Genomic DNA, 19,686 nt, shown 5'->3' on the forward strand with positions numbered 1-19,686 from the left:
AGGAATTAACAATGCTATTCAATAGCAGCCCCTCACTTTTCAGCCAAGATTCGAACCGCACGTGTCTTACTCGCCTAAACTCGCACTTACTCTACGCTTCAGGAGTCACAGCTACCGTATGCAAAAGAGCTGTGTTTGACAACGTATAGAATGAGTATATCTATTCTTCAAGTCTTGAGTACACACAATCAGAACGAGCATCCAGATTAAACTCGGGCGAAAGCTGGAGCAAACCACGAGTATCCCATCCAGTCCAATCGAACACTATTCTTCCCAGACAGCTTCGATAATTGCCAGTTTAGATCCTTGAGGCTGATAGACTTCGCGGAACTTGAATCTCCCATCCGCTTCTTGAAGCAAAATCTTCCACTCATCTAGAGTGCGTTCCTTGGCATTGCCAATTTCCAGCATGACCAGATCGACACTCCTAGATGGCTAATTAGTATCGTCGCAGCGAAACAGATGGATCAGTTGCAAGCTTACCTAATTTTTCGGTCAATGTCATTGGGAAGTACACATGGAGGCGGCATAATCGTGTCCACGATCAATAGCCGTGAGCCCTTCTTCAAAGCCGGTATCAGTGCCCTGAGCGCTTTGAAGCAATACTTGTCAGACCAATTGTGTAAGACCCGGCGGTAATAGTGAACGTCGGCGCCTTTGACAGGTTGCTCATCAAAGAAATTGTGGGCCATAAACTTAACGTTGAGGCCATCCTGTTCTTTGGAATTCGCAACAACTGCTGGGAGCTCTTGCACTATGAGATGGAGGTCGGGGTGTTTGCGAGCGAGAGCAAAGGCTGCGTCGCCGTGAGAGCCGCCCATGTCTATAACGGTACCTGAAGCCACAGACTGCCACGGATATCCATCTGTCAAGTGGCGCAACGAAAACCCGTCGCCCGTGGCGAGGAAGCTCATCGCATCGCCAAAACGACGAGCTCGTGCCGGATCGCTGTCTAGCACTGCATAGAAAGGCAAATCGGTTCCGTGTGACAGCGAGAATCCCTAGCAACGGTTTAGTTTCCTGCCTCAATTGCTTGGGATGGGTATTTACGGTGTGATTGGGTTCAGTGGCCTCGGGCCACTTCTCCAATGCCTCCACAAGCTTTTCAGCCGCAGGCCACATCTCTTCAACATTTGTTCTAGCCCAGTCTAACGCACCGTGATCATCTGCAAGCTGTCTCGAAGCTGCAGAGTGCGCCATCACGCCAGGGCGAGGCTCTTGAAATATGCGATGCGCAATGCCCATGCGAAGGATACGTGTGACAGCTCCCTCGTCCAGACCTATGCTTGCTGCAACCTCTTTGAATGTTGATTCGCCATTCACCGGCACCTTTTTCGCGATATCATGACGAGCGATGAGTTTGAGATGGACCAATAAATTAGACTAAAAATTTATAAGTGCAATTCTGCTTTACGTGGACAGATGGGATTCAAACCTGATGGTTGAAGAGGAGTCCCTTTGGACCTTTGAGAAGATCGTTCAGCTCCTGAGTTGCTCGAAGAACGGCAATACGCGACTCCTCGATGTCGGCAGGTAGTCCAAGATCGACCGGGCAGTCAATATCAAAAGACGGCTGTGGCAGGTTCTTCTCGGACAGAAATCCATCCACTCGCGCAGTGTGATGTGTGATGGCAGCGGCCAGCTCGGCTATACGGCTTGGTGATGAAGCCATGATGATTGAGTCAAAGTTCAAAATCGAGCAAACCTTCCATTCAGCTCCCTATCGCGTCTTTTATATCTTCGCCCTCGGACACCGAGGCACATCTTTCCATATTGGTGGCAGACTGCGATTCATTTCACGGTTCGTTCTGTGTCGCCCCCGCGGGAAGTAGGCGTCTGGCCCGCTCTGACAGGGGTCTTTGCTGTGTAAGCCGCGTCTGTTGTCTCAGCTCTCCACGATACTAGACGCGATACGGAACTTTGATAGAAATGACTAGAGAAATACAGCGTATGGTCGCCAGAAGTAGCCTATCGTGATGCGCTGGTGGCGTGCGGGCTTGTGCGGCTGATGACCCTGAATCGCTGTTGTCAAAGAGTGAGGCACACCGAGAACGTCTTGAATGTTGTTGTGAGCTTTCCTGATCTGTAATTTATTGATTAGATGGAGGCGATATCTGTAAGATAAGGCAAAGGAAGATGTTTATAAATGGCAACATCCCACTTGAGAAAGAGGGGTGCAGGTAGGTAAGTAAGCAGGTGGGTCCCAAGTGGCTGACTGGGCGCGGCTAGCACGAGTGGCGATCTCAGCTATCTGCATATTCTGTGTACCAGTCACGTGCGAGTGTCTTGTTTTCTATTCATTTGTATAGACTTTACAATTGGCAATAATTATTGCTAACTAGCTAACGCAATAGAGATATCCAGAGGTGTATTTCTTTTTGAACAAAACTGTTCGTCTTGTCTCTGCAGTCCTCGAGCCCATGCACACAGTTGTTTCATTTTTGCCTCATAGTAAACTGAAAAATGAATTCAAGAGTCCTTGCACATAGAATTCGAAAATAATGTCTATAACCTCTTGTCTACATAGTGTTGGTTGCTGTGTCATTTCATCTGCGTCTCTTGAGTCAAGCCCTTATTACTTAGCCAACAAAAAAATGAACGTCGTCTTCCAACGTTAGCGGCATACGTTTCAAGCATTCCTTCATTCAAACAATTCTACTTGCTGTCATAATCATAATCCCCAACACCTCTTCTCTCATACGTCTTCCTTCAATTCCACAAAAAAACATAGCCAGCCAATCATCGTGGTGGTTATGGCAATCCAGTCCTCCACCTCCACACAACCAAAACATCAAAAACTGAGAAGAGCATTGCAAGCTCAAAAAGATTGAGCCCGACGTGGGGGTCGAACCCACAACCTTGAGATAACCAATCGAGTCTATTTAGGACGTGAAAGCTAAGAGTCTCACGCTCTACCGATTGAGCTAGCCGGGCTTGATGTTGTTTGATGGAAGAAGAATTTGTTTCTACAATTATATTGCGAGCAACAACAGCGATATCTGCTTTGATAGTAAGCTTCGAAAATTGCAAAAAAAAATCGTTTCATTCTTGACTCGTAACCATGGCTGTGGTGGGCAGAGAAAAAAATTTTCTCTTCGCATGCCAGAGTCACGCCGGCGGCGGGTCGGCGAACACCGTCTTCGGCAGATTTCTGGTAACGGCTGGTTTCAAGCATAGACATGCCTAGTTGCAGTTAGTCTCTTTTTCTCTCTCCCAATGGCGTTATATCCTGTGATTCTAGAGAAATTGAAGCGAAGAGTGGGTATTGTGCTTGTTGGAATCTAGTAGTAGACTTGGGGCCGTCTTAACGACATGCAGCGGCTGTTGCTCGATTCCCCGCAAACGTGGGTATATCGGCGCTCAGGGCCATCTCATGAGCATAGTCCCAGACATATATCATACATCTTGGTAATATTTTCTTTGATACCAGGCTCCTCAGTGAAGCAAGCTCTTCTCAATCGAGGGACTAAACGGGAGCCGCTGGCCGGCATCTGCCGGCACATACCCGCTGCAGCCGGCAGTTCTATCGCAGCAATGCGTCGAAAGGTGTAGTGGATGTCAAACTTGCACATATTGCGAGTCAGAATATACGAGAACAAGACGCCATGATAGCATCAAACAAGATGCTTAGTGTGAACGTGTAGTTCTTAGACGCCTCACCCCACTACGTATGCCGACGCACAGACCTCCGCACATGCTGAACAGTGCCCAGATACAAGCACTGATGCTTCACCACTGCAGCCCCGAGTAAAAGAACAATGATCAGGATTTTTTTGGTGTATCTAGGGTATATAGGCCGTCAAGTCGTGTGCACATCATGCGTTACAGAAACCGAGAAATGGTGGCATTCAAAGCACCCCATCCAGCCTCGAAGGCTCATGCTAGCGAAAAGTAAATAAAGACAGCATCCAAAACGCCTCGCTTAGACCAGTAGAACCTGCTCTCACAGCAATCAAACGTCTCCAATGTTTCGTCTAGGCTTCTCAGCGATAAACGACCTCTTCCCTAATCACCGATCGTGGCGGCGCTGAAGCTGGCGGCGCCGGCAGGCTCAAGCGCTTCGTTTCCACTTTTGATTCTTTCAGATCTGGTTCGCGTTCTAGTTCCGTCGCATCATGATATGTGCCGACGTGTTTGACTAGGCTTTCCACGGTCCGACAAATGGCATCCACTTCGCTGCCCTTGTTGCAAATGGTACACGCGTACTCGCCGTCTGGGGTGTGGCACTTGACGACGAAGCGCTGTCCAAGGCGGAACTCACGGGTCTCCAGTATTTCTGATTCATAGCCCGTGGTCTTGTCATAGACTGTAATGGGTATTCGCTTTCCTATCATCCAAAAGTCCTCGCTAGTGACGTCGGCTTGAATACCGCAGACAGGACATACACATCTGCCTCCTGGCGCAAAGGTAGCTGCCAGGGGCTTACTTTGGGAATGTTGGAGATCGAGGGCATATTGGCAAAAGAGCTGTTCGGGGCCGTCGGGTACAACCGTCGGCGCGCGTTGTGAGAGCGGGAGCGAGCGTGGAGGCGATAGAGAACGATGAGACCTACTGCCAACTTGGGAGCCTCCCAGGCGCCGTTGGGCTTGTCGCAGGGCTTCGAGGGAGCCTTCTCGAGCTTGATTGGAGGCGGCGATGAGTTTTGATATGTCGGAGTGGGAGAGTTGGCGGTCGCTGTAGAGAGCGTCCTGGAGGACACTGATAACGGTCTGCTGGAGGGAGATGATTTGCGCTTGGAGTTGATTCTCGATAATTGCTGCTCGCGTCAGTATCGGACCTCTAACATTCTGGACGGGCCACATACGATCACCTATTGCGAATCGGTTGCCCATTCTTCCATAGCCTTGATCATACATTCTCTGGACCATCGTCATGTCCCTCTCAAAAACATTTCCCACATCGTCCCGTCCTCCATTCCGTAACCGATCGATTTCCTGCTGTCTCTTTTCTGCCTTTTCCTGCGCCTCTTGAAACGCCGTCTTTAGCCCCTTGATTTCCTCGTCCTGCTTGGAATCGGTTTGTTTCTGTCGGCGCTGAGCGCGTCTATCCGCAATACGTTCCCAGAGGCCCAGAGAGGCTGAGAAAGTGCCGACAAGGGTCGAGGCCAATGTAGCGACGATGAAGGTTTGCTAGGCACGTCAGCTTAACCACGCAACTCCAGCTCCGAAGCGGCTACCTTGAGTTTCTTCTCTTCTATCCATGATGCGTAGTTCATTCTGGCAGCTGTCTCGCTGTGTTTCCACACTCACAGCCACGTTTCGGAATACGAATCGTAGGAATGTTACAAGGCCGAAGGCGATACAGACAGCGTGTGCTCAACGCAAAGAGAATACTCGCAAGATTCCCGTGTTGTTTCTAGCACAAGTAACCGCGCATTCAGGCGACCAAACGGAGATTGAGGGATAGAGAGGAAAAGAAGAGCGCGAAAGCTAAGGCCCATGGTGTCCCCCTCTCGTGCAGAATGACGCACGCGGCCGCTGGGGCTCAGCTTGTGACTCGGCTCATTGTACCTCCGACCCCAACACTAAGATCAGCCGGGCATATGTAGTGAGGCTTTTGATTGCATAACAAGGCGCATAATCACGGGCGGAGATGGCTGACGGCGTGCGTGTTGAACGGCGCAAGTGAGGGAGCCGCGCCCACAGAGTGCAAAGCGCGATGCGTGGTGACGTCATGCCGGGGGCCGCACCGGCTTCAACCCAGTTCGCACGACATCACCTGCTGGCAAATGCCGAGGAGCTGAACAATGGCATTCTACGCTTTGCCAAAGGAGTCTTGCGGCAATGCCATGTATGCTGTTTCTTTTCTTTTTCTTCTTTGTCTAAACTCGATGTTTGTACACGCTTCCAGCTCCTCGGACACCCTACGCCGTAATGTGCTCGCAACATGATGCGCAACGGAGTCAATCAACGGCCCGGGTCAAATTATAGCCGTGTGTTGCGTGAATATAGAAGATCATTGCCCTGGTATACGTAAGCTGACTAGACTACTTTTCCTTGGGCTCGAACAGGGAACGTTGTTGGGCAACACGGCTGCACAACACCAAACTTGCTCGATCGTCGCACAAGGACCGAGACCAGGACTTTGGACACCGCCACGCTGGATATTGTGTTTGAAAACGACTTCAGCCCACTAACAGAAAGACCAATGGTTTCTCTATCCACGGCATTCCGGTAAGGCAGCAAGGCACCTACGACGCGTGTCAACCCAACCAAATTTGCAACTGGGATGCACCAGTCGATTGATGTCGACATCACGGCACAGTTCAGACTGGTTCCGACAGCTATGTATCTATACTCTCTTTGATGATTCTCGCAGAACTATCACGACGCCTCGTACGCAATGGTCAGCTTACCCAGCACTAAACCTACGCACCCAGTCCACCCAACCCACAGGCATTTGCCTACCACAAGAAGCAACTCCATCCAGTCCGGATATTTCCGACTAAAGCGACGAAGCGAGAAAGCATATTCTCCGCCAAACTACAGCCCACACCCACCCGTCAGCACATCGACGACTTCCCTCCGAAACTCCAACATGCCCACCACAGGATCCCCACACCCCCACGTCAAACACTTCGTCACGACCCTTGCATACCCCTTGCCCATCTCCCTCTCAATCTCACTACTATTCGCCCAACCCAGCATGGCATTGTGGACCCGGCGGAAAACCTCGCGCTGGTTCGCCCTCTCGAATCTCGGCGTCTTCTCCAAGCGCCTCGCAAACACACTGCTCATTGTGCGCCAAAGCCCAAGTTCAAGCAGCACAACACCGAGAGAATAGACTTCATGCTCGTTCCGGTATTCAGCACTAGGATGTCCAAAGCGCTCGCCGTGCCGGTATAGATTCTGCTCTAGCGGAAAATACCGTGTGTTTGTGTCGAGGGACTGCAGAACCCCCCAGCCTATCAGGAATGGTGACAGTTCGGGGTCTTGGAGAGAGCGCGGCAGCATGGCTATGCTGCGCGAGGTGATATTTCCATGGACCCAGCCTGAAGCGTGAGCCTCGAGGACGCTTGTTGTAAGCGCACGAGCAGTCAGGAAGCGCGAACTGAGCGAGGGTCTTGCAGTCGGGCCTTTGCAAATCATGTCGTGCAGGGAGGGGGGATTAGAGGCCCAAGGGTGGGATTGCGGGGCGCGGTAGAGAATCAGGCTGCGTTTGTTGAGCGGGTCATCAATGTAGCCCATGCAGCTGAGCGTGTGGAGTTGATAGCCGTCTTTTGCGTCGCTTTTCACGGCTACGTCGGTTTGGTGCGGCGCCTGCAGCAGCCAGGTTAGATGGCACAGGTACTCGGAGGGCGTATCGCTGTCTGCTCGCTGCTCGACAAGGACATCGACTTCCTCGCCGCCGTCGTGGTAAATGGTCTTGGTGAGCCCGTGGGATGCCACCCGATCGGCAGCCATGGTATCCCGCAGCGCCCCAACAAGCGCATTGTAGTTGCCCGACGGCTCAGAAACAGCTCGATGCTGGCGCTCAAGCTGCTCTGCAACGCCTAGAATAGCGGCTTCGCGCGTCTTGCCAAAGCCTGCTGTCGGCGGCCCAACGCCCAGAAACACCATCTCGAGACTTTGCCGCAGGCGATGCGTCCATTTCAAGCAGCTCGCCGCCACACTGAGCATCTCCTCCTCGCCAAACAAAGTGTCGTACAGATCAGACCGTGTCTTTTCCCTCCAACCTTGCCATGGCTCTCTGATTTCGCCGTGCCAGCCCTGCGTGTCAAACCGGGCGTCGAGCGTTACTGCGCGGCCGCGCTTGAGACTCTCCAAGTTCTTCTGGCCCAACACGGAGCTTGCACTATGTTCGCCGCTGGCCCGCCATGCCTCTCTATGCGCAGCAAGCGCCTTGTTCAGCGCAAACAGAGAGCGCTCTATATCGCTGCCCAAGGCAAAATGCACGCGGCTATCGCGCAGCAAGCCCGTGACGCGGCCAAAACACACGGTGGAAAACACTTCGAGGAACAGCAGTGTCCGGTCCAAAAATCCCGTGCTAGCTACCGACCCAGGCGTATCTTGCACAGTATCGCGGATGAATCTCAAGGTTGCGCAGATGACTATAGTCGTGTTAGTTTAGCAATAGCTTCGATGTATCCTGCATAACACGCAATCCACCGTCCTCGGCATATCGGTGCCTGGTGTAAAGCATCCCCCTGGGAAAAAAAAAGGCATGAAAAGCTACGCATGAGTACGGGAACAAGGCATAGATGTACTTACGAGCGACAAGCTCCACCGACGCATCAACGCGCTCCATTGCAACCCCCCTTTTTTTTCTCCGCGTAAAACAATTATCCCCCCTCGTAACGTTCCGCCGTCGATCAGATTCCCCCCTCCCCAGACCCTCGAAAAAGAAAAATGTGCAAGCAAAAAACTAGCTTTTCTTCTTCGTTTCTTTGTTTTCTTTTTTTTTGGATCGTTTCTGCTCTCAGAGTGCAAGTAGCTGTAAGTAAGTACTCTCCGTTGTCACAGTACTCATCCACACATACATACGCGACGCGATACAAAAAGCCGCAATTTCCAACGCCACTTGCAGACGTGCCAGCCACTACGTAGGGTATACCGTACAGTAAGTAAGTACTCACTCGATCGCAGTCGGTGGTCACGTAAGTAATTACATTGTGGGGAGGAAGGGGGGGGGCGGCTAAGCTCCATCTAAGCCACTATGCTAAGTGCACCTACTTGTACCTAGGCGCCCTCCCCTCCCGCTGGGGCCACTACTTCCACATCAGTGCTAATTATAAACTATCATCCTGCCTCGCCACACCGGGTACGATTCAGAGGTCATGCTTCCATGGCCGGGGGGGGGGGGGGCCAAAGTAAGGGTATGGTATGGTATCCTTGTGTATGAGTAATGACAATAGTGAGGCGCAATCATGGCGATGCTGATGCTGATGCTGAGGCTGAGACGGAGGAAACAAGGTACATGTATGTATGTATGTATGTATGTATGTATGTATGTATGTATGTATGTATGTATGTATGTATGTATATAAGCAAAGTCCCAGTCCCAGTCTAAGCACGTACTATACATATAAAGTTACTTTACATCTATACCAACTACTTACTTACCCTGCCCAGCCCTACCCTACCCAGCTACTATATTCAGCAATCTCCGTCGGCGCTCAGACCCCACACAATCCACCAGCCACCCGTCGCCGCCGCATGCACGTGCACGTGTGTGTGTGTGTGTGTGTGTATCAGATGGGGGGGGAACCCTTACTTACTTACTTACCCTCCTGCACCGCATCTTGTTTCCCTGTTCTTTCCCTTTTTAATAGCATTCTCTTTTTTTGATATCGTATAGACGAGGAATAACTCAACAAATCCCGGTACTTAGGTGCGTGTGTCAGGGACCCTTTCTTTTTACTTGGGGAAAACATTGGGTGGGGGGGGGTATATATATTTTATTTTATTTTATTTTGTGTCTTTCATGCGAAACGCCGTGGCGGGCGGTGCCGGTGCCGGTGCCGGTGCCGTGGGGGATGGGGGGATGGAGCTGCTTGTGCTTGTCCGAAACAGTGGGCAAGGCCGGGGGTGGGAGGGGGGGGGGAAAGGCTGATGATTGCTGATCACGTGGGTTCTAGGCTGGTCTGGCCTGTGCCTTATAATAATAACAAGTAGTTAGTAGTAGTAGTAAAAAAAAAATCTTATGCTTACTTACCCCATGGACAGGGATGCAGGGAATCACACACCGGGTAGATCCGGGCGCACAAGCCTCCTCGTCTCGCAACGTGATCCGGCTCATGACTTACTTACTCACTGCTGTTTTGCCTGATTCAGGGCTTGTGTCCACGCCCCCCCCCCCTTCGGAAACATGGCAGCCCGAAGCACAGCGAGACTTTGTTCAGTGGGGGGGCAAAGAGGGAGGGGGCCAATGTAATCTTGTACCATGTAACAACCGACTCAGGGTACTTATGCGCCCAACGACGCGTAACCCGGCCACACACATAAATCACGCAGAGTACCAAGACCGGCTATAGGAGGAAATAAAACAAGTCATGTATTCCGTCGACGGGGGCATTAGCAACAGGCGAGCTGCAAGCATATTACCCCATCACCCGTCAAGACACTCACCGCCGCGTGTCAACTAAATACTATGGAACAGAAGGAAACAGAAGAAGAAGAAAAAGGAACAAAGCCAAAAAGGAAACATCCAAAACGCTACGTAGACATCGTTCCATTGGGCCTTTCCATCATCACCGTCATGAAGCGTCATAGCTTCCGTTTTCTGCCAACACATCGACTCTGCTTACTTTTTTGCCAAGGGAAAAAGGAACCCCAACATCTGCCACGTAGATCCAGCCACACCATAACATCAGAAAGGGTATTACATCCACCAACAAACAAAAAAGTCCGAAAAGCCTCCGCGAGGAGCAGGTATAGTGCGAAGCTGAAAAGGAAAAGAGAAAAACATAACAGGGGGGCAGGAGATATTCGAGAACGAACAAACAAAGCAACAAAGCTCCCAGAATAACGTGGCAGAGGGAGAAGGCATGTAGAAGCAGCCTGTGTGGTTGTGTGCCAATTCCTTTTTTTTTGCGCGCGCGCGCATGTCATGGTGTTTTGCGTGAGCGTTCCAATCTAGCAAACCGTATTACCGTGACAAAACAGAGCTGTGGGGGGAACGCAGCAAACTTGCAGACACAAAACGCGAGTGGGGAATCCAAGTCGAAACCAGCATCGAGGAACGCGACAAAACAACCGACCAAAACTTTTCTTGCAGAACAAAAAAGGGCCCCTGAAGACCGGCAATGTTCAGGCAAAGCTTTTGTTTCACATGCCTTGGACCCGCTAAAAAGGAAAATGGAAAGAGGCTTTTGGGTGAGCAAAGAAAATAAATGTCAGATAGCCAGCCATTGGGGAGCCACTGCAGGAGAAGGGCTCAAGGACGTTTGTGGGCGTCGTGGAGACTGCCCAGGACGTGGACAATTCTACTCGCCATAGTACGAGCTGGTGTTGGCACGTTGACGCAGCGGTCGGGCGCCGTTGCTCCGTTCGGGGCGGATGACCTGGCTGTCTCGCCTCTTGCGGGTGCTGCGTGAACTGCCTTCGGTCATCTCCTCCGTGTGTCGCCGTGAGGGTCTCAGGGCCAATGCTTTTCGGTCGTCTGCATTGCTGCCCCGGTCGCTGCCGTGATAGGCATTCTCACGGCCTCCGCTGATGACGAGGTCGGCCATGCCATTTTCAGCGGGGATCAGGCGCATGGTGCGGCCCTCCATGTCGCCGTTGAACTGCAGGCTGAGTGGAGCATTGGCGTCGACGCGGAGACGAATCTCGTTGTTGTCATTGGTGACGGCAGTGCGGTTGGTGCGGCTCCTCTCGCTGCCAGAGGAGCCAGAGTGAGAAGGCATGGAAATGGTTCTCGAGTTGCGCGCAGCAGTGTGAATGGGCTCGTTCAGGGGCTCACGAGCTCCACGCTGAGCACTAATGTACTCCTCTGCGGCATTCTCGATGCGCTTGGTCTTGTGCTCAAGAACACGCTCCTTGCCTTTGCCATTGCCCACGTCGGTTGGACGGCGGCGGCGGGTTTGGGGCGGAGGTGCGGGTGCCTCGGGCATGAATTGCTCTTGCTCGGATTCTTCCGACTCGGAGTAGTCGTCGCTGTCGTACTCCGAGGGCTCCCGGTGGTACTGCTTTGAGCTTCGGTTCAAACGCTTTCGCTCAGCGAGCTCGAGTTGCTGTTGTCGTTCTTCTTCGGCTCTTCTCGCGTCGTCACGGGCTCGAGCTTTGGCCTCCTTTGTAACCTTGGGACGCTCTTGGGTACGTCTTTCCTCGGGATAGTGCTGGTAGTAGACCTGGGCCGAGCGACGGCGCTCAGACTTGCTGTTGGCAACAACCACCTGGCCACGTGGCGTGGCGTAGTCGGATTGGATTTGGCGCGGAGGGGCCGGTGGCCGGCTGACCGATGCACGGCGCGAAGGTTCTTCCACGGGCTTGGAAGTACGCTTCCGTCGACGGTCATCAATGACCAGGGACTGCGGCTGAGGCTGGGAGTGGGACATGCGGCGAGAAGGACGTTCGTCGACCACTTGGGTCGTGTTGGCGTGGCGCATGGGTGGGCGTTGTTGCTTCTTGGTCTTGGACTTGAGCTTGGGCTGGGCCAGCTTTGCGGGTGCTATGAGTGCTTGCTGGTTGCGTGGATCCCGGGGATCCGGCTGCTCGTAGTAGTCCTCCTCGTCCTCGGATGAGCCGGTCTCGGATTCGCTGTCGCTTTCGTAGGCGCCGTCTTGCAGTTGCAATTGCTGTGGGAACCTGGCCTGGGTGGCACTCTGGGGCTGGCCATATCTCGCCGAGTACTGCTGTTCACGAGGGGCCTGGCTGATGATGGGGGCTGGTCCGTTGCGTGCCGGGTTGAACGAAGTGCGAGACGGCATGCCTGGCCTTGGGGGACCTTCGTAGGGCGGGGGTGTGTGGTTGTAGTATGTAGGGTAGCCCTGAGGCCCGCCATAGGAGCCCATGGGAGGGGCTTGGTGGTATTGAGGCATGTTGCGCCAGGCCGAGTTGGAGGGCGGCGGGCCATGCTCTTGAGGCGGGCTCGGGTAGGGGGCGGGCATGCCCGGGGCCCAGTACTGGGAGTTGGGCTCACCACCGTAACTCATGGGACGTGGACGCGAGGCCGAGGGACGGCGACGGGCCACGGCTGGCTGGATGATGGCGGCCTCTTGCCGGTAGGCGGGGCGGCGGGCGGTCGAGGGCGAGGGCGGAGACGGGTAGTACGAGGCCGGGTCGGAACGCATTGAGCGAGTGTCAGCAGAGAGACGATCTACGTCGCGCGCAGACTGCGTTGGTTTGATGCCAGGACGCGTGGTGAGGTGCTGGGGAATTGCATTCGGACCGCACTTTGTGCACGTGGGATCGGGGCATTCGACTCTGCTGTCACGGCGGGTGCGTTCCGGGTGCGAGTCCTGGGTGATGGTGGGCCTTCGCTGCTTGACGACGGGCTTGGACGACTGCGAGGCGGTGCGCGAGGGGATCTTGGGGCGGGGCTGGTCCGACTGCGTAGGCCGTCTGGTCTTGGTGGTGTTGGTGGTGATGGGGGGTGGTGGTGGGCGTTGGTGAGGCGGCGGCGGCGTTGGGGCCTCTGGGGCGACAACGGGGGGAGGCGAAGGGGCAGCAGCGGCAGGCGGGCTGCGCTGGGAGTTTGGACTTTGAGCAGAATTAGTGCTGCTTACGGTGGCGGCGGTGTAGCTGCTGTACCCTGAGTCGGAGCGAAGGTCGATGTTGGTGGGCACCCGCTGCTGGGCGGGCGGCTTTTCTTTATTCAAGTCCGAGGGCTGCGAGGGCTTGGTGGAGACGTTAGCAGCATTGGGCGACGGGCGGCCCTGGAACTCGACGTGGCCTTCGTCGCTCTGATCGGAATGGTAGTCCTCGCAGGTGGGCTGCAGGTCCGCCATGTCGGCAGCAGCAGTAGCGGCAGCGGGCAGCGTCGTCTGACGGGGGGAAAAAAATTTGGAGTGGCAGTGGCGGTGGTGAGTATTTGGGGGGGGGGGGGGGGCAGAGCGAGGGCATCGCACCGCCCCCCCCCCAATCCCCGCGACGCTGCTATTATCGATAGCCCGCCAGCGCCCGCCCTTGACACGCTAGATATTTTGCCGACTCCTCCCTGCCCTTTTGCAGTGCTTGACGAAATCAGGCGAGACGTCGAGGGCGCATTATCTCAGAACGGGGACAAGGTTGGGAAAGGCCGTCTCACGAGCAGTGCGAGACATGTAGGTGGATGTGTAGTGGAATGGTGCAGCAGGAGGGAGGAGGGAAAACAAAGACCAGCGGCCAGACGGGGGGGGGTAAGAGGACGGGGGACGGGGGAAGGGCGGGGGGTGGGAGGAAGGGTGGGAAGGAAAGGGAAAAAAAGACGAGGGGCAGGCAAGTATGACGGGCGAGGGAGCCTGTTCGCGTGCGCGTGTGGGTGGACGGGTGGATGTGTGGGTGGGTGGGTGTGTGTGAGAGTGTGTGAGTGCGAGTGCGAGTGTGTGTGAGAGAGAGAGAGAATGCGCAGCAGACAAGCGTGACGGCGGAAAGGACAGGACAGGACAGGACAGGACAGACGGACAGGCAGGCAGGCAGGCATGCAGGCGAGTGCAGGCGTGTGCAGGCGCATTTCGGGCTTCGACACAGAAACTTTTGGCCGGCGGGGTGGGCGCGGGCGCAAAATTTCAAAACGGGGTGGTACTATATTCTGCCCTATGCCATGGGCGCAAACTGTTGGGCGCGCACCGCATCCGTCGCTGCCCAGTCACAGCGACTAGAGGCGTTGAACGAGAGCGCGCGAGGGGCTGCGCTGCCGCGTCTAGTTGCGCGCGGCCTTTGGGCGTGGCTGTCGCGGTGACGCAGCGGCCACCACACGGCGCCGTTGATTGACGGGCGCTGCGAGGGTGGACGGATGGATTGAGCGACTGACGGGCGGGCGGGCTGGCTGGATGGATGGGTGGGTGGATGGGCGCTGGCTGCGTGGTTGGATGGGTGGTGGTGGGTGGATGGGTGGATGGGCGCAATGCAGCCATGCATGCAGGCGCGCGGCCGCCCTGCCCTGCCCTGCCCTGCCCTGTCCTATTACTACTACATACACACTACACCTACATACCTGCTGCCCGCCTCACCCCCCGTACTCTACCAACTGCTATATCTCTCTACAGTACACGGCCCAGACACACCCGCCCCCGTGCCCGCCAGAAGCCGACTTGCCTGTTGCGGCCAGCCGGCCGAGGGCGAGGCCAAGTCTGCGACGTTTCGCCTTGTCGTCGAGCGTCGTGTGGTGGGCGGCGGCAGCGGCAGCCATTGGCCGCCGCGCGCGAGCTGAAACCGGGATTGCCCGGCCGTCTTCATGCGAGCCGTTCGCTTCTGAGACGTCGCCCATTGTCGCAGCCATGCCATATGCGCACCCGTCTTTCACCGCCTCGCCCAGCCCACGACGGCGTCACGATGCTCTCACACGCCCGCTCAGCTCCTCTCTACACGCACACGCTGCACTGCCGTGCCGTGTGCACCACCGCCTGCCCGCCATAGGTGTACGCTGCGCTGCGCTGCGCTACCCTACCCTACCCTACCCTACCCTACCCTACCCTACCCACTGCCCGTCTCCCCCTTGTGCTGCTCGCTGCTGGCTTCTCGCTGCTGGCTTCTCGCTGCTGGCTTCTCGCTGCTGGCTGCCCGCCGCCCGCCGCCCGCCTGCTGATCACCTTCTCGTCCCGCCACCCCTCCCACGCCTACACCTACTTCGGCTCCTAGGCTGCTCTCCATTCGGTGCAACCCGTCGGCACGGTGAACGGTTACAGGGCACATGTGCCTAGCTCCATGGCAATCTCTTTTTTTTTCTTCATGTTTTTTTCTTTTCCTTTTCGGCATCCTTGCTCTCCCCCCAATTTCACGTCATTGAGCCTCACCCGGGCGTCGTGTTTGGCTGCCGGCTAGCCTCTTTTCTCCTGGCTCGGCCACGTCAATGGCCTCTGCCATGCAGGAACAACAAAGCACTCACAGCACTCGCAGCCTCTCGTGGCCCTCATTAAATTTGCCCGGCACCCAGGGCGAAACAGGTGTCCTCTGGCCGCTGCGAGCCCTTCCGTGTCCGGTGTCGAGTCTGGCGGAACCACGTAAATCACGGCTGGCCCGCTAGCACGCTGGCTGTGGCTCTGGCTGTGGCTCTGGCCCTTGCTCTGGCCCTCGCTCTCGGTGCAACCACAAGCGCACCCGTGGGAAGCGTCGCGGGCGCAGCTTCCATCACGCGCCTCCCTCGTCAAGGCGGTGCTGGTGCTGGTGCTGGTGCTGACTGGGCCTAGCCTACGACACACATACTTACACACCACCAGCTTTCCGGTGAACAGATATACCACTTCGCCCCGGCCCCCGAACACGCGCAAATTATGCCCGTGCCCTTGTCGACGCCATTGCCTTTGACACTGCAATCTACCCGCCTCACCCTACAGTATACAGGCTTCTAGAATGTTGCACGCGCCCCAGCTCCCACCACGCACCCGCGCACGTCAGCCGTTGGCCGTTGTGGTGGCCATGTCCCGTGACTTGCCACTGCGAGTAGTACAGTAGTGGTAGTGGTAGCGCTGCTGCTGTCGTCTTCGCCTTGGTCTTGGCCTTGGCCGTCGCCACCCAATGCTCGCACACCACCACACCTGGCGCTGCATCTTTGTGCCACGGCCGCCCGCCGCGATGCATTCGCACTCGAGTCAATCATGCGCCAGATGGCCGCTCCCACTCACACTCCCGTCGTGCCTGCTGCTGCCGTCGGTACGACATGGATGGATGCCCCCCAGACGTGCGTCGCACACACATGGTGAAGATGAGCCTGTGCCGTCGTCATGCCCCCCCCAGCCGTGCGACACGATGGCGGGGTAGTGGGCGTAGATTGATTGTGCCCAATGGAGCATTCACATGATGGCTTCGCACTGACGTCTGATTAGACTACCACTACACTACTGGTGCCAGTGCCACCCCACCACCACTGCCACCCCGAGCCATGTCCCCATCCAAGCCGAGTCGCCTTGACACTTGAAACACACGGATTTCTGTTACCGCGTCTGCCCTGAAACCAGCGTAGGATGTGACAGGTGTGGGTGCGATATCGGCACATTGGTGTGCCATGGTGACACGGTGACAGCATCATGTGCCTCGGAGTGGCAAACATGGGCATCATCGGCCGTCGACTGCCAAACTCCATGGCGGTCCTCGCTGCCGCTGCTTGCACCGACCCGGCTCGCAAGGCGCCCTCTGCCTCTGCCTCTGCCGCGGGCGTACATGTAGAGGGCCATAGTCGCCGTTGGCCTTGGCGCGGGATGGGTGGAGGAACACGTGGGACGTTCGCTAAGAGCCGCCCAGCGCCCACGACCAGCCCCGCGGCCTGGTCGTGGCCGTCGCCCCAAAAGTACCGTGCCAGCAAAAAAAGTCGCGAGACGTTCTTTTCGCTCCGTTTGTTGCTTTCAACGCACTATGCAGCTTCAGGCGCGGGCTGCAATTCCTCTCTAGACGGCGGACCGCTCCTCTGCCATGTGTGAGTCACCTTCACCATGTCACTCGGCCTCGGCATGGCTGGCCTTCGCTGCCCAAGCGCATCCCGATTGGGCTGCTCGTCGCCCGTCTTGCGGCTCATGGCTGCCCTACGGACCCACAAGAGACTTTTTCTGCTGCCATTGCCTCGCGGCGAGCGGCCCCGAAGTGCCCAAAAGGCCCCACCCGGGCGGCTAGAGTGGGTAGTGGGTGAAATTGGTCCCGACTGCCCTCGCCGACGTGTATACTGTAGCAGAGCATGGGCATGAGCCTGAGCCTGAGTGTACCACGCGACAGGCCGACGCAGCCTCACGCTCCCACAAAATGCTGCCAAACACCACCCGCCCGCGCGCATGAGATGAGATGAGCTGCTCCTGCTACTGCTAGCACTGGGCCAGCTGAGTCGCATGACATGCAAGTCATTGACTCATCGCTCACCACGACCCAAGATCGCACACACTCACTTGGCTCCCCGGGCTAATTTAGCTCGCCCTCCCTTCCATGGTACCGCTCCCATGGGCACCCTAGTGGCGTTTTTTTGCAGACCAGCCACGCGCATCCCGCGCAAACGTCAGCCTTGCATTGCCGCCCTCGTCGTGCTGCCCTACCTACCTACCTGTACATACACCTACATACATACATGCACATACACACTACATACACACTACATACCCATACACCCCCCATGCAACACACTAACCTTTGTCCCTATGCCCTTCTCTTGCACCACCCCATGGGAAAATGCACATTCTAACGCCTTTTTGCCATGGATCGCCAGGCACCATTCGTTCCTGGCCTTGCTCTTCTTCTTCTCCTTCCAAGCTTGCACCCACTAGACCAAATCCTTTCTTGCAGGGGGCGGGCAGCGTGCTTAGCCCAGTCGAATGACCAAGTCGAAAAGCTAGGACCATGTACATGTCACATGTTGACATGTCGGTGTCGCCAAGTTTTTTTTCTTCTTCTGATATCCCATGTAAACCTTAGTTCCGACACGCCAAAGACTGCATGCGCATCAGTGCATATCTATATCCATCACCCATACCTCTACATACCAAATCCCGGGATTCCTCATCCATGCCAACCCCACGCCTCGACAAGGGAAAACAAACACCAACTATTGCCCGAACGCAGCTAAAAGCAAACAACAATGTCGGCGTAGCAGCCTCGAAAAGCAATACCGCAAACAAGTAAAATAAATAACCCGCGCCATATTCTCCTCCTCGGACGTACAATGCCTCAACAACTTTCTTTCTGACCCAAACAAATTTCCTAGTCTTTCTTGGTCCGGGTGTCCATGCCTAGATACACTACAACACAGTGACATATGGGCAGGCTGGTGCTTACCAGCCTTCTCCCTTTTTCAGCCTTTTCATATTATCCCTGCATCTATGTAGCGTGCAGATGATGATGATGATGATGATGATAATGATGCTGATGATTACGACAATAGAATATAAATGAAATAGATATCAAGGTACGCTAAGAGAATTCCTTTTTGTTACTTACTCACAACGACGATGCCATCTCGCAGCCCAAGAGTAAAATAGAGAACAGACCAAGACACACAATTGTCACGCATATAACTGGTAACGAGCTACAATAGCTATGTATTTACGTACGGGTTTGCCGATTTTCTCTACCTCGTTTGGCTATCTGATATACACTTGGTTCATACACTGTCACGTGATTATCCCTTTACTATACTTGTACAGGGTAAAACTCCATGGCTTTTATTTTAATTTGAAGATTCATCATGGTAGCTTACATGTCACTGACTTGGAGTGATATGCTGATTAAAAGGTAAATAATAATAACAATAATAATAGGAGTGTTAGAATCAGTTAAAGAGATCCATGTGTAGCTTCTTGGAGTCGCGGGAAATATTCTACATGGATACTAGGAGCTGAATTTCTATAATTGCAACTACTGGCACTTTTCTACGAGAAATGGTTTCTACTACAACTTCTACTGCCGGATGGCACTGACCAGAATAGTACTAGCGTCAAATGGTATATACCTGCTCCCTCCGTAAGCTTCAATACACTTCTACACGTCACACACCAACTTTTAAGCAGAAATCTTTCATCAAAACTCGTCAATTTTCTATCAGATATAGGGGTAACACGTCGCGAGAAACCGATTTACGCCACCTCTAATGTGTGCAGCCCTCTCGTTGAGGTGCTAGAGGGGGTATTGTCGGTATTCTTGCGACGTGTTCGAAATGCGAAAATCTTCGAGAACGCACAGACCGCCCCGATGACTAATAGGGAGACTACTAAACGAAACCAAAAACAATTAAAAACACCAAATAAAACAACAAAAATCAAAAATCCTATATCTAAACGCCGAGACAGCCTGATCCCGCTGTGGCACTATATCCAACCGCCAGGACAGTCTTTGCCTACTGTGGCACAAAATTCAAAAACGCTATAACAGTTTTCTGGTCTGTAATAGCAAAATAAGTCGAAACGCCGAGACAGTCTTCGCCTACTGTGGCACCAAATCCAAACGCTGATACAGAGACTGGTTACCTCTGTAGAAGCACCAAGTCGAAACGCCAAGACAGCTGCTACTCGCTGGGCACTAAGTCGAAACGAGAGAGTTACTCACTAAAACTTGAGATGAAGACTCATTAAAAATGAACGAGAGAGTTACTCATTAAAACTACCTAAGTCGAAACTTTTTCTTTTTTATCCCTAAA

General features: G+C 54.4%; 4 protein-coding genes and 1 non-coding gene across 5 annotated transcripts; all 5 read right to left on the minus strand.

The window, feature by feature from the left end:
• Positions 1–264: 264 nt before the first annotated feature.
• On the minus strand, positions 265–1,821 carry SETTUDRAFT_43200 (uncharacterized protein; the record flags this gene model as incomplete). The annotated part of the gene is made up of 4 exons (XM_008030678.1): positions 1,436–1,821; positions 1,051–1,383; positions 484–1,001; positions 265–427 (listed from the first exon to the last, which is right to left on the minus strand). Exons 1-4 carry the CDS (start codon positions 1,670–1,672, stop codon positions 265–267), a joined length of 1,251 nt encoding a protein of 416 aa, XP_008028869.1. The 5' UTR covers positions 1,673–1,821.
• A 1,009-nt stretch (positions 1,822–2,830) lies between these two features.
• Positions 2,831–2,934, minus strand: SETTUDRAFT_t55. The gene has a single exon. It is a non-coding gene; the product is annotated as a tRNA-Lys (tRNA).
• An 841-nt stretch (positions 2,935–3,775) lies between these two features.
• Positions 3,776–5,571, minus strand: SETTUDRAFT_164798 (uncharacterized protein). The gene is made up of 3 exons (XM_008030938.1): positions 5,177–5,571; positions 4,805–5,129; positions 3,776–4,756 (listed from the first exon to the last, which is right to left on the minus strand). The coding sequence occupies exons 1-3, from the start codon at positions 5,213–5,215 to the stop codon at positions 3,984–3,986; spliced, it is 1,137 nt and encodes a 378-aa protein (XP_008029129.1). The 5' UTR covers positions 5,216–5,571; the 3' UTR covers positions 3,776–3,983.
• Positions 5,572–6,482: 911 nt separating this feature from the next.
• SETTUDRAFT_95104 (uncharacterized protein) lies at positions 6,483–8,057 on the minus strand (the record flags this gene model as incomplete). Its single annotated transcript, XM_008030939.1, has 1 exon — positions 6,483–8,057. A coding segment is annotated over one exon (1,575 nt), but the record flags the coding sequence as incomplete, so codon positions are not given.
• Positions 8,058–10,924: 2,867 nt separating this feature from the next.
• SETTUDRAFT_22111 (uncharacterized protein) lies at positions 10,925–13,387 on the minus strand (the record flags this gene model as incomplete). Its single annotated transcript, XM_008030549.1, has 1 exon — positions 10,925–13,387. The coding sequence occupies one exon, from the start codon at positions 13,385–13,387 to the stop codon at positions 10,925–10,927; it is 2,463 nt and encodes an 820-aa protein (XP_008028740.1).
• Positions 13,388–19,686: the final 6,299 nt, after the last annotated feature.

The sequence above is a fragment of the Exserohilum turcica genome (assembly GCF_000359705.1).
Source record: "Exserohilum turcica Et28A unplaced genomic scaffold SETTUscaffold_5, whole genome shotgun sequence".
Taxonomy (NCBI): domain Eukaryota; kingdom Fungi; phylum Ascomycota; class Dothideomycetes; order Pleosporales; family Pleosporaceae; genus Exserohilum; species Exserohilum turcicum.

What these genes read in the sequence shown, in the direction of transcription:
- SETTUDRAFT_164798 (XM_008030938.1), bottom strand. Translation starts at nt 5,215, where the DNA reads ATGAACTACGCATCATGGATAGAAGAGAAGAAACTCAAG. An exon ending in TAGAAGAGAAGAAACTCAAG is followed by an intron (nt 5,130 to 5,176) that starts GTAGCCGCTTCG and finishes TGACGTGCCTAG; the next exon opens with CAAACCTTCATCGTCGCTAC. An exon ending in CCGATTCGCAATAGGTGATC is followed by an intron (nt 4,757 to 4,804) that starts GTATGTGGCCCG and finishes TGACGCGAGCAG; the next exon opens with CAATTATCGAGAATCAACTC.